Source organism: Hippoglossus hippoglossus, chromosome 20, assembly GCF_009819705.1.
Source record: "Hippoglossus hippoglossus isolate fHipHip1 chromosome 20, fHipHip1.pri, whole genome shotgun sequence".
NCBI lineage: Eukaryota > Metazoa > Chordata > Actinopteri > Pleuronectiformes > Pleuronectidae > Hippoglossus > Hippoglossus hippoglossus.
Genome location: NC_047170.1, coordinates 8,938,641 through 8,950,144, shown reverse-complemented (window position 1 = coordinate 8,950,144; position 11,504 = coordinate 8,938,641). Strand labels below are relative to the sequence as shown.

Below are 11,504 nucleotides of genomic sequence, written 5' to 3'. Positions count from 1 at the left end.
TTGTTGTTAATCCATGTGAGGCTGTGGTTAAGAGGTTGGGGGCAAATTCTTTGTAAACAAAAACATGTATCATCTTTCTGAGTCCGAACGAAATATGAGTGGAGCTCCCATCAGATGTATAAACTGTAAGAAATGCATTGTGTGGTATTAATATGATGTCAGTGTCCTGCAAAAACTATTTAACCTCAGAATATATTTAGATTTTCTTACTCACATGTAGTTTTTTTATATCAATGATATTTTTTTTTCCAACAATCGAGAGGAGGAATGTTTCTGCAGGACACTCACGAACGGTAAATGTGTTTTTCTTTACCTTGTAGAGACGGATGGCTGCCTCGTGCCTCTGGTTGGTGGCATGTAGCCTCAGTTTATCCACGCTGTTGCTGTAGTAGTCACAGGCGTTGCACTTGAGGTGCACCGGGTTGCCAATGGCCACACACTTTAATCTCCACTGGTTGGCTTTGCCTCCCTCCTTGATGTGGGCCACCAGCTGGTGCTTCTGCATGTGCTTGTCTGTCTTGCAGTGCAGCTGAAAGTTGGCCTTGAGCTGCGTGTTGTAGCTGCAGAGCTTGCACTGGTAGACGTCGCCCACCACGCAGCGCCACTCCTCTTCGGGCAAGGAGCGCTCGGCGCTGACGTGGGCGTTGAGGACCTCCAGGCTGTCCGTGGAGTAGCAGTTGCACACGGCGCACTGGTAGAGGCGCAGCGAGGGGTCGTTGATGGGCGGCGACAGGGAGGACAGGGAGGGGTCTGATGAGGACATGCCCCCACATCCGCCCGAGGACACCAGGGACAGGTCATCTGCCATCAGTTGACCACTGGCAAGACGCAGCTCAGCTGACAGGTCGCTATTCACTGTGGAGAAAATGAGCAAAATAAAATAAAAAATCATGTTAGACAGTGAAAGGAAAAAGGGAGACAGAGAGGAGTTTAAATGGTCGAGCCTCAAGTAGAGTTACACACATGGAAGCACAGAGGGATAACATGTCAGCCGGAAAAGCAGACGGTATGCACAGCAGGACGAGTGGTACATAAAAACAAAGCGGTAGGACAGAAAGACAAAGCTCTGGTGAAAACGAAAGGCTCACATGCATGTGGAGGGATAAAGGACGGAGAGAAAGAGAAAAGGCTCTTTTTATTTAATGAAATTAAGTGTGGAGAGAAAAGTGAGTCTTCTATGCAGGCCTCCCCCACACAAAAGGATTTGATAAAATAAAGCCGCACAGAGGACTAGGGCTCCTTACAAAGTCTTGTCTATAAAAAACCCTAATAGGATTGAATCGGGATCAATTACAATCATCCTTTTCAACTTGCTAACTCGCTCATCAGGTAGCTTTAATTACTGCTCTCGGCGATGGTGGGACGTCGGTTTCAGGGCTCCAGGCTTTTCTCCCATTGACACACAGATTTGAGAAAGCTGATCAATGCATTACACACGTTTTCCTCTCTTTTCTTCTCCCCACCCACCCACCGGATGAAAAAAAATAAAACAGATCTGCTATTCATACAAATGTAATTAACTCTTTCGTTTGATCCCTTCATTGTCTCTGTGTGCAAGTTACCAGGAGCTCATCATGTCTTTTTTTCTGGATAATATTTCAGTGTTTGGAGAACAGTGGATTTAACAGCTACGTATTCATTTTTTTTACATTTTTTATTTTGAATGCAGCTAGTAAGAACAATTAGTGGATGACTAAAAGTGTGTTTGTATTTTGTGTCCAGAACATGGATGCAAATTGTGTCCAACAAATTTGGTGTACATCTGACATTGTGTCTCTGCATATAAGCATGTAAACATATGTATCCGTGCATGCATTTTGTGCGTGTGTTTGTGTGTGAGTATTTGAAAACACTGAGTAAATATTCTGCTCACACCGTCTAAACCTATGTACAGCTGCACTCACTATGGGGAGCTGTGTGTTATGAGTGTAATTCACTGCGAGTACATCTGCTGGCTGGGCTGTGACCTCCACACTAGAGGAGGGAGTGGGTGTGTAACACTGCAGGGTCATTGTTAAATCTCCCTCACTCCTACGGGAATCCGCTTCCTGCTGTGTGAGAGAGTGTGTGTGTATATGTGTGTACGTGTGCGTGTGCGTGTGCGCTCTCTCCAGGGCGAGTGAAGGTAGGGTGGGGTGTGTATGGAGGGGGTGGGGGGGGGATTAAGCTGACTTAAGAAAATTACAATTGAAAGATTAAGAATAATTCTCATGTGGCGTCTCATAATCATTTTTTAATCAGTGAGAGGGGTCAAAGAAAGGAGACAATGACAGAGGGACAATATGAGAGAGGAGATAAGAGGGAAAGAGAAAGAGACAGCGAGGGTGCACCGGGGGGGGAGGCGAGGCAAAAAGGATGGGCGCAGAGAAGGAGAAGGTGAGAGGGCAGGGAGAAAAATGGAGAGCGATGAGGAAAAGGCACAAAGATAAAAACAATACCCAGATACATGTGATGAAAGAGATAAAAGTGACTAAGTGAAAGATGAGCACAAGAAAAGAAAAAAAGAAAAAAAGCTTGAGGGCAAAAAAATGTAAAAGGACCCTATTTAGTGCTTTGTCACACCTTCGGTATGTAAAACTTGTCAGACACTTACCGAGACCCGATCCAAGAGCAGCCGCGGTCGCCGGATCTAGCTGGAATGGGTTAATCATCATCTGGGCATCTGGGCCACTGCTGCCAGCTGGGCTCTCCAGCTTCACTCCTGCCAGGCCCATGTTTTGAGCCAGGTAGTACTGGTAGAGCTCTGCCTCGGCCGGGGCCAGGCCCAGATGGAGGCTGTGCTGGATCTGCTTCATGTTCTGCTGCAGCAGCATCATGTTGTGCATGTGTTTCTCACTGGTCATATGGATTCGCAAGTTCCTCGCCACGTTGGTCTCATAGTCGCACACCTATCGGAACAAGGTGGGGTGAATTAAATGTTAAAGAGCATCTGAACTAGTTTATTATCACAGCATTATATTTAACTTAAATTTCAAATGTAATGAATAACTAGAATTATTTATTAAAACTATAGTTAATGTATTATTTACTTTCATATAATACTACAAATAACAGCAATACTATAACAACAGAGACTGCGATAAAAACATCTTAATACCTTATCCACAAAATAACACTGATGTAGGCATTTTAGTAATGCATCCATAATCATGAAATTTCTTAGGGTTTCTGCAATACTTGCGGATAATGCTAGAATGTGTGAGAAAATCCGTTGTATAATGACCAGGGGTCAGATGATGTGGCCAAGAAAAATAATAGACCCAGTGACGCAGAGTGGTATAACTGGCTCATTGTGTGGACAGTGCAACAAGCAAATTGGTATGTTGCTGCCACATTCTCTGTTTGTTTCATTACCTCGCAGCGCCAAGTGGGCTTCTGTTTGGGTTTGGATGGCGAGGGTACACCGCAGCCTCCAACAAGGCTGACACTGGGCACAGGGTTGGCATGGCTGTGGTTGTATGGTGTCTCAGTGCCACCATTCTGGAGCGTTTGTACATTGTTCAGATGCTTGTCCGACTGCATGTGGATGCTAAGGTTGCCTTTGGTGGTGGTTGAGTAGTTGCACACCTAAAGGGTAAGAATTAATACAGTGATGCATGATGAATGTTATATGCATTTTGAACAAATATCATAGATGATTAAGTATCACAATTCAGATCTTTGACCTGAAAGCTGTTGACACAAAGAGGAAGACAAACATATTGAATTTCTCCTTTCCTGCCTTGACATTGAATTTCCAATCAAGCAAAGATGTCCTGTTGTAGTGATTACCATTACTGGCCAGATGCCTGTGACTCAAATTGGCTACAAAAACAAATGGCATTGTATTGCTAAGATTACAATAAATATTTTCTATTAACATGTAGAACAAAACCTTAGGTTACATCAAAGACAAAAGGTAGCTTATAAAATCCAACCTAAAAAAAATATTAGGAACATAAAATGTAAAGGGAAAACAAAAATCCATAGAGATACAAAAATTTGATGGACAGACCTCGCAGCGGAAAGGCTTGTATCCACAGGTATAGCTTTCGCCCCTGGCTAAACGAGGATGAGGCTGTCCTGTGCGGCAGTACACACATGATCCACCAGACTCTGGATGTTTCTCCTTCATGTGAGCGTCCAGCGTCTGCTGGTACTTGTAGTGCCAGTTACACTTGGGACACTTCAGCGTCTTGCAGGAGTTGCGTGAATGCATCATCGTCATATGCCCTCCCAGTGACCGTGAGGATCCCAAGACTGTGTCACACTTTGGGCACTCCACCCCACTACCAGGTGATCCTTCACCTGGACCAGGGGTACCGGGCGTCCCTGGAGTTCCAGGCGTACTTGGATTTCCTGTGTGTTGATACAGAGGCCCTGGACTCTCATCATCTCTGCGCAACATCATCATGTCAAGGGGGTGGGAGGATGGCGACGACCCATCACGTCCTGCCAGGGTTTCACTGGTTGAATCGTTGCTGCTCTCCCGCTCTCTGGCAGCTGCCAGGGCAGTGGACAGGCGGCTCTTCTCCATCTCTAGCTTCTCACACACAGGCAGGGAGGAAGAGGAGGTTGAGGCAGGGCCTTTGCTGTCACTATTATACTTTAGCACACTGTTGGAAAGGGGGGAAATACTTTGGTTTAAGAGAGGGAAATCTTTGCTACTGGTGCTGTCGGCCCGCTGGCCTGTCATGGCCATGTTCATGGCCCGCTCCTCCTCCTCGTCTGCCTCCATTTCTACTCCACCACCATTGGAGTAAGCATCCTCATCCTGCTCTGAACTTTCTCCTCCCACTACACCGGGCTCCCGCTTGATAAGCGGGTACTGGCTCAGGTCCGGCCCATTGGGTTGCAAAGTGCATGTGTCCCTAACGTAGCCTTTGCAGTCACTATCAGAGTTCCGACCTTCCAGGTTACCAGCAGTGGCAGCAGCAGCAGAACTCCCGCTGGAGGTTCTGTGGGCACCAGCCCCTCCCCCGAGGTTTGGGTTGGTCTCAGCCTTTGGCATGGTTTGGGTTCGGGGGATTTGGTCATTGGAGGAGCTGCTGGCACTGCCCTTCAGGAAGGCAAATCCTGCCTGAAGGGAATCTGCATTCTCCCCACTACTGTGGAAAGCATTCCACAATCCACGGAGCCCCGTGTCTGGCCCTAGGAAGTTGGCAGGTGTAGGAAAGTGGGGTAGCACAGAGTTGGGGGATTTTTTTGGTTCCAGAAAGCTTATAAGAGGTTCTTTGTCCTTGCCGATGCCCTGGATGATGGCAGAGACATGCTTGTTGCTCAGCAGTTTCTGCTCCTGATCATTCAGGGTCATACGGTGGTCATGGACAGCGTGTGTCACGAAGGAACGGCTGTAGCCAAAAGACAGCTTGCACAGGAAACACATCAGCACAGGCTTCCGCCGCCCATCAGCAACGCAGCCCTCAAACTTGGACAAGTCCACATTGTTAGGGACATCTTTGGACACACAGGAGTTTTTGGCTGCACCATCCGCTGTAAGATAGTCTTTGTCATTCTTGTGGCGGAGGTCATAGACACGGAAACTGTGCAACATGGGACCAGCGCCCACCAGCCCTCCAGCTGAGGTATTTGGGAAGGAGGGGTGGTCAGTCACTAGGGATTTAGGCCCCAGGGATGAGGCGATGTGGAAGGTGTTTATGATCTGGGGGTAGAAGGACATGGGTGCAGCGGGCTGCTCCAACCGCTCCCCCCCTGGGCTCAGGCCACTCTGGCCACTGCAGGCCTGGACACTGGGGAAGGTTTGGGGGGACAGCAGGCCCCTGAATTGGAGAGACCCAGAGAGTCCCCCCTGGTTGCCACGCTGCTCTTTGGAGTCCTCCAGGATGAAGGCAGAGCCATCGGGCTGGTAGATGATATCACCACACAGATTCTCCACATCGCTATCCTCTTCCATTTCCACCTCACTGTTCATTTCCCCCATTTCTGCACCACCCACTTCACGCTCTCCTTCATCTTCACTCTCATCCCCTACCATCCCTTCAACCTCCTCACCCTCCTCGTGACCTCCAAGGGTAGGCAGACGGGCATTGGGGCAGTGGTGCTCCATGTATTTTTGTAAACTGGAGAAGGAATTAGAACATTCGTTGCAGGGGATCTCCTTTGCCGGCGCCACGGGAGATGTGGCTGGGGCAAAACAGTCCGAACCCAAAACTGCTCCTCCTCCTACTCCTGGTAAAGTCCCAGCAACACTCCCTTTGTTACTGGTAGTAAAGCTTTCTCTCCGACTCTGTTCAGTTAGAGGGTTGGTGGTTGCACTGACAGTGGTGGGGGTAACAGTGGACGTCAGCGGGGTCACAACAGGCTGTCCAAGGCCATTCTCCGGCTCTCTAACGGCGGCAGGTGATGATTGGTTGTTGTTGTTGGCGTTGTTGCTGTTGGCGACACTGGTCTCCATGGCCATGAGGGAGTTGTCCTCGGCAGCAGCGTCCAACCTCTGGCCACCATGTTCCTGCTGCCGTGACGACACCATAGGGGGAGAGTCACAAGTTGCCATGATGACCACTACATAGGGATCTCATCTCATCCAGCCTAACAGGGACCTGAGTCGGGAAGAAAACAGAAATAAAGAAAGGACGACAGATTTAGTAAATGTTGTTTAACATCATATATCTTAGGCTACATCTAAAACACCAACTACTTTATTGTAATTAATTCCAACTCACACATCGTTCATTCTCAGTTTCAATTGCATTCATGGTCTCATTCAGATAAGATTGATTCTTAAAGCAGAGGGTGTTGATTTTAACACTGGAAGCAGTGATCAGTTATTTTAACCAGTCCAAAGAGCATATGTTTGTGTTTTCCTCAAGTATGAGTTATTGTCCCAGTGAGAGAATGTTTATCAGGGCCACATGAGTTTTTTTCCCCTGCAGAATATCCTCACAAATCAACTCCAGTAATTTGGCAGTGTCTTGAATGCTGTCGGGAATGATCGTGGCAAATGTTTTGGAAGACACTTCCTCCTTCAATACTAATCCAATCCACTCTGGATCGTACACACCAAAAGCTCCTCAGTTGGAGGTTAGATGGAACAAAACATGACAGATGTCTACCTCTACATTGCTTACCACTGCAAAATACAATAAGCTAGCACCAGGAGAACTTTTAAAAAAGTGGAGAACCATTAACTGTTCCCACCTGCATATATGTCTTACATGTGACAGATTGAGATAGTTTGTAACAACCACAGAAAAAAAGCCCATTCTTAAAAAAAAGGTTTCGTCTTCTATTGACCCCAGGGACCAGGGCTTGGAAACAGGGGAAATAAGGTATAAATGAATGAAGCAGCTTCCATGGCAGCCAGTTAAAAATACTCTTTGATCGTCATACCACTGTGCAACACTGAAAGCTATTTTGAAAGCAGATTTGCGTCTTTTGTGTCCCAGGTATGCTGTGATATAAGATAATGATTTCAGGCTAGAACATACTGGCTCTGCAAACCCTCAAAGGGGCAGTTTTGAAAAGAATAACGCACATTAGTCCATCAAAAAAACACATAGGCAGAAAGGTTAGTGTCTGCCTTTAAGATTCCTCAATCACTGGCTAAATCGGTCTTGGCATGTTCTTACCAGTCAGGAGTTGCTAATTAGGCAGCACCTATTAACCTATTAATGCCCCGAAGGTATGACTGTCTCTGTGCGGACAAGAGAAGTAAGACACTGAATATGGTCATTCTGCTAAGTGCACGACTGCGCTTGAACATGTGGAAATGCAGAATGCTGCCGGCTGGGGAAATATCGGAGGGGAGGATCTCACACAGGAATACATCGGGAAATTAAAGAATATTTCATCCATGTGTTTTTCTTCATGCAGGAGCATAACAGGAAAGAGAGAGAGAGAGAGAGAGAGAGAGAGAGAGAGAGAGAGAGAGAGAGAGAGAGAGAGAGAGAGAGAACAAGCTTCCATGAGGAATGATGTTTGGAATACCAGTGAGATGTTATCAATCCTGGGCGGCTGCCCATCTCTCAACCCCTCGCTACTCCAATCTCTTGGCTTTTCACAACAAGGCACAAATGCAAAGGCGCACACAAACACACTTGCGTGCAGAACGTAGAGTAGGAGTCTCCTAAACCCACAAACACAGGGCACCCCGAAATCATGTCATTGTGTAATCTCAGGCTTAATTTCTCATCATGAGAGCAAGTAGAAACAACAGCGTCACAACCACATCGGGATATAAAGATAAAGAGACTAAAAGATTGAGAATGGAATCTTCATTACTACTCAGAGGATAACGCTTTCTTACTCAGCGAAACGCCACAAATGAAAACGAGTTGTCCACGGCAGTGTCTCTCCACTTGATACAGTACCAGCGCCTTTCAGATGCTTGCGTGTAAATGAGCTGGCATTAAAAGAAAGCTTTAAAGAGCCATGTTAACCTTTAACCCAATCCACCTGCTGCTTAATTCTCTCTCTCTTTTCCTACACTCCCTCGCCATCACAACAAAGCTACAAAGCAATTAGAGGATTAATCCGCATCAATCCAGGGCTAAACAAAGCCAGTGGGAGGGACAGTAAAAGCGTGAGGTAGGAAATCAAATGTGTGTGAGTATGTTTGTGGGTGCATGTGTGTGTGTGCACGCGCTATAATCAGGTCTAATCTGACATATCCCGGAGATGATTCCATGGGGACTAGTGATAGATTAAAAGAGAGAAATTATGCTTTCCCCACCCCCCCCTCCTTTCCGTGTCTCACTCCGTTTCTGTGTCTCTATTTGCGAGATTAAAGAAAAATTCACAAGGAGCAGAAAATTAATTTTTATGCTCGTCTGTGCAGCCTGTGTGTATCAATACAAAATAGTCCTCTGAGCATAACTTTGGAAAGTTAGGGGTAAAACATTGATCTAGTTTAAACATTAGTAACATTTTCAACATTTCAAAAGTATTTAAATCAATGGTGTTTACTACTTGGAGTGTAAATTGTCTGCCATCTCTTGAAAATCGTTACATTTTTGTGACTAAAATACCTGTGTTTAATATACTAATATACCTGTCTCCAAATGCAGTAAACACCACATGACTGTCACAGCAAGAAGACAAGTATGGTCTACACACAGAGACACCTATAGGGCCGACACTTAAAACACGTACGGAGACACCTATAGGGGCCCACGCTGCACACCTGTCTGCATGTTAACTCACACTTGCAAAGACATTAATGGCAATTAGCTCTGCATTCTGAGCAGGCGAGGAGCGGAAGCAGGCCAAACATGCGTCATGCCATGAGAACGCACGGCATTAACAGACACAGATTCTCCATAAACGTATATCTTCATCTTTAGCTGCACTGCTGTTATATGGCAGCAGAATAAAACAAGATTAATTTGGCTGTGTGGGGGAAAAAAAAAAGAAGATAAAATAAAGGCTCCACTCAAATTACCACTCTCTCAGTTTCTTTTTTTCTACCATAATTCATTAATTACGCTCTGCACCAAAACAACACGGCCGGCCTGCCCCTGCCGTCGAACATATACATTTAGTTTTTATTTTACCACCAGCGTCCCTCTCACCGTGGCTTGCGTTAAACGTGATTGAGTGTAAAACTGTTCAGAAGCAGCGGGTTTTTAGAGCTAATGCGATGCATACGACAGGATTTACTACTTGTCAGTGGTGTCACTCGACTGCTTATTTCATTTGGGGAGCAACCCCTTTGAATTGTAGCTCGGACATAAAACACCGCACTTTATGAATTATGCATCTCCGAACACTTTAAGTATGGAATTATGTCTTATGGATAAGCCAACGTGTTAAGCACTTGGCACTGATATATCACCCCTAATGCTAACAGGTTAGCAGCTGTTTACACGCGCACCGCCTGCCAACGATAACGTAATAACGCGTCCATTAATTTGTTACCTCTGGTTCTTATTCAACCCAGTAATTCTGCTGCTACACCGACAGAACACTGGCAAACAAAGTAGGTAACAACATGTGACTTGTGCTTAATGTTTTCCAAACTTCTTTGCATTTGCATCCTGATCCATTCAGCATGTGTCAATTTAGCATGGCCGTACGGAGGAGTATTACAATACGATGTCTGGTCTTGCAATCAAGTGAGTTTTTCCCTCGTCTACCTTCCTGAGCTCAGAGGGAGCGAGATTGTTAGATTTGCGCAGATCTAAATAATAACTTGTAATGAGCTCTGTGAAAGCTGATTACGTGACATTTTCGTCTCGAGAGTAAATGGGTGGAAAGATTATACGGCTTGCTTCTTTTCATTTTGCTCCATTCCCCGGGCTTCACACCTTTCACAGCAGCGGTGCCCACTACTGCTTCTTTTAAGGCAGATCATGTTACCGCTCGCTAAGAAACCCTCCTCTCTCGCTCGCTCTCTCTCGCTCGCTCTCTGTGTCCCCCACTGGTTTCCTTTGCTCTGCTAACCAACCAGGCTACTTCCACCGGAGAGAGAGCGATAGATGGACGGGATACATAAAGGGAGAGTGAGAAACTAACAATAAAGCCCTGGTTTCTCCACACCGCAGAAACAGTTCCCCTTCTTATAACAGAAGAACAAAAGAAATGGCCAGAGCCGCTCCCACCTCTGTTTTTTAATTAAGCATGTCCCCTTTGCTTTCACACGCATGCACATGCACACAGGCTCTCTCTCTCTCTCTCTCTCTCTCTCTTAGACACACACAGACACACACAAACACACACACAGACAGACACACACACACACACACACTAAGGTAATTAAAGTGGCAGATCAGATTCAGTGAGAGGCAAATAATAGCCCAGGAATGCCTGCTTTGGACACTGCTAGTTCTGATGGGAGAGAGGGGCTGAGAGACTCCTTGGCCTATTGTTTCCCCCCCCCCCCCCCCCCCCCCTCTTCTCTTCCCTCAACTCTCTCTCTCTCTTCCATATCCCTCCATCTGCTTTTCCATAGCTCCCCCAGAGACAGAGAGGCAGTCAAAAGCAGGGGATTTCTCCGCTTTTTTCCTTCTTTTTTTTTTTTTCGTCTTCCCACTTTTCCGCTCTCGCTCTCTCTCTCTCTCTGACTCGCAAAGCACCCAGGTAGAAGTTGTTGCATCCTACAAAAAGTCAGAACGTGGACAAATGTGTTGCAGGAAAACCACCACACAGGTAAAAACTACATTTGTCAGGCGCTGCATGTCAATGTTTTTAAGCCAGATCACTCAAAATAAATGTGCTCATGAGGCATAAAAAGTGTCCACAGTGCAGGCCTGTGGTGCTGAGCTCCCATGAATGTGAGTTAGTCCTCGTCCTGCTTTTGTCCTCCTGTCAAGACTATCGCACATTACCCAGAGTCGCAGCCTGTTAAATGCCAAACCTGTAATTGCAACGTCGCCACACTGTCGTCTTTGTTTACACGGGGAATCTGCTGAGTTCCAATTCGTCGTCGCTAACTGTCCGACATTTTAACGCAAGGGCAGACAGCGCCGTTAATGCCGCTGTGAATATTTATAACATCTGTAAACACTGGAATTAGGCAGATCTGTGCTTTGGGACGTGGTCATCTTGAGTTCTGAAATTTTCCCCTC

At 46.2% G+C, this 11,504-nt stretch overlaps 1 protein-coding gene across 5 annotated transcripts in view; it reads right to left on the bottom strand.

Annotated features, from left to right (window-relative positions):
- Window positions 1-11,504, bottom strand: part of zfhx4 (zinc finger homeobox 4) — an 86,860-nt gene that overhangs the window by 54,898 nt on the left and 20,458 nt on the right. For 4 of the 5 annotated variants that reach the window (XM_034573043.1, XM_034573042.1, XM_034573046.1 and 1 more), the window contains exons 2-5: window positions 3,995-6,539; window positions 3,355-3,567; window positions 2,594-2,888; window positions 314-855 (exon numbers count right to left, since the gene is read on the bottom strand). In XM_034573043.1, coding sequence (XP_034428934.1) covers window positions 314-855; window positions 2,594-2,888; window positions 3,355-3,567; window positions 3,995-6,493 — 3,549 coding nt within the window. In that variant the 5' untranslated portion in view covers window positions 6,494-6,539. Of the gene's footprint in view, window positions 1-313; window positions 856-2,593; window positions 2,889-3,354; window positions 3,568-3,994; window positions 6,540-10,969; window positions 10,991-11,504 lie in introns of those variants that run through there. The other variant, XM_034573045.1, reaches the window with a different exon arrangement.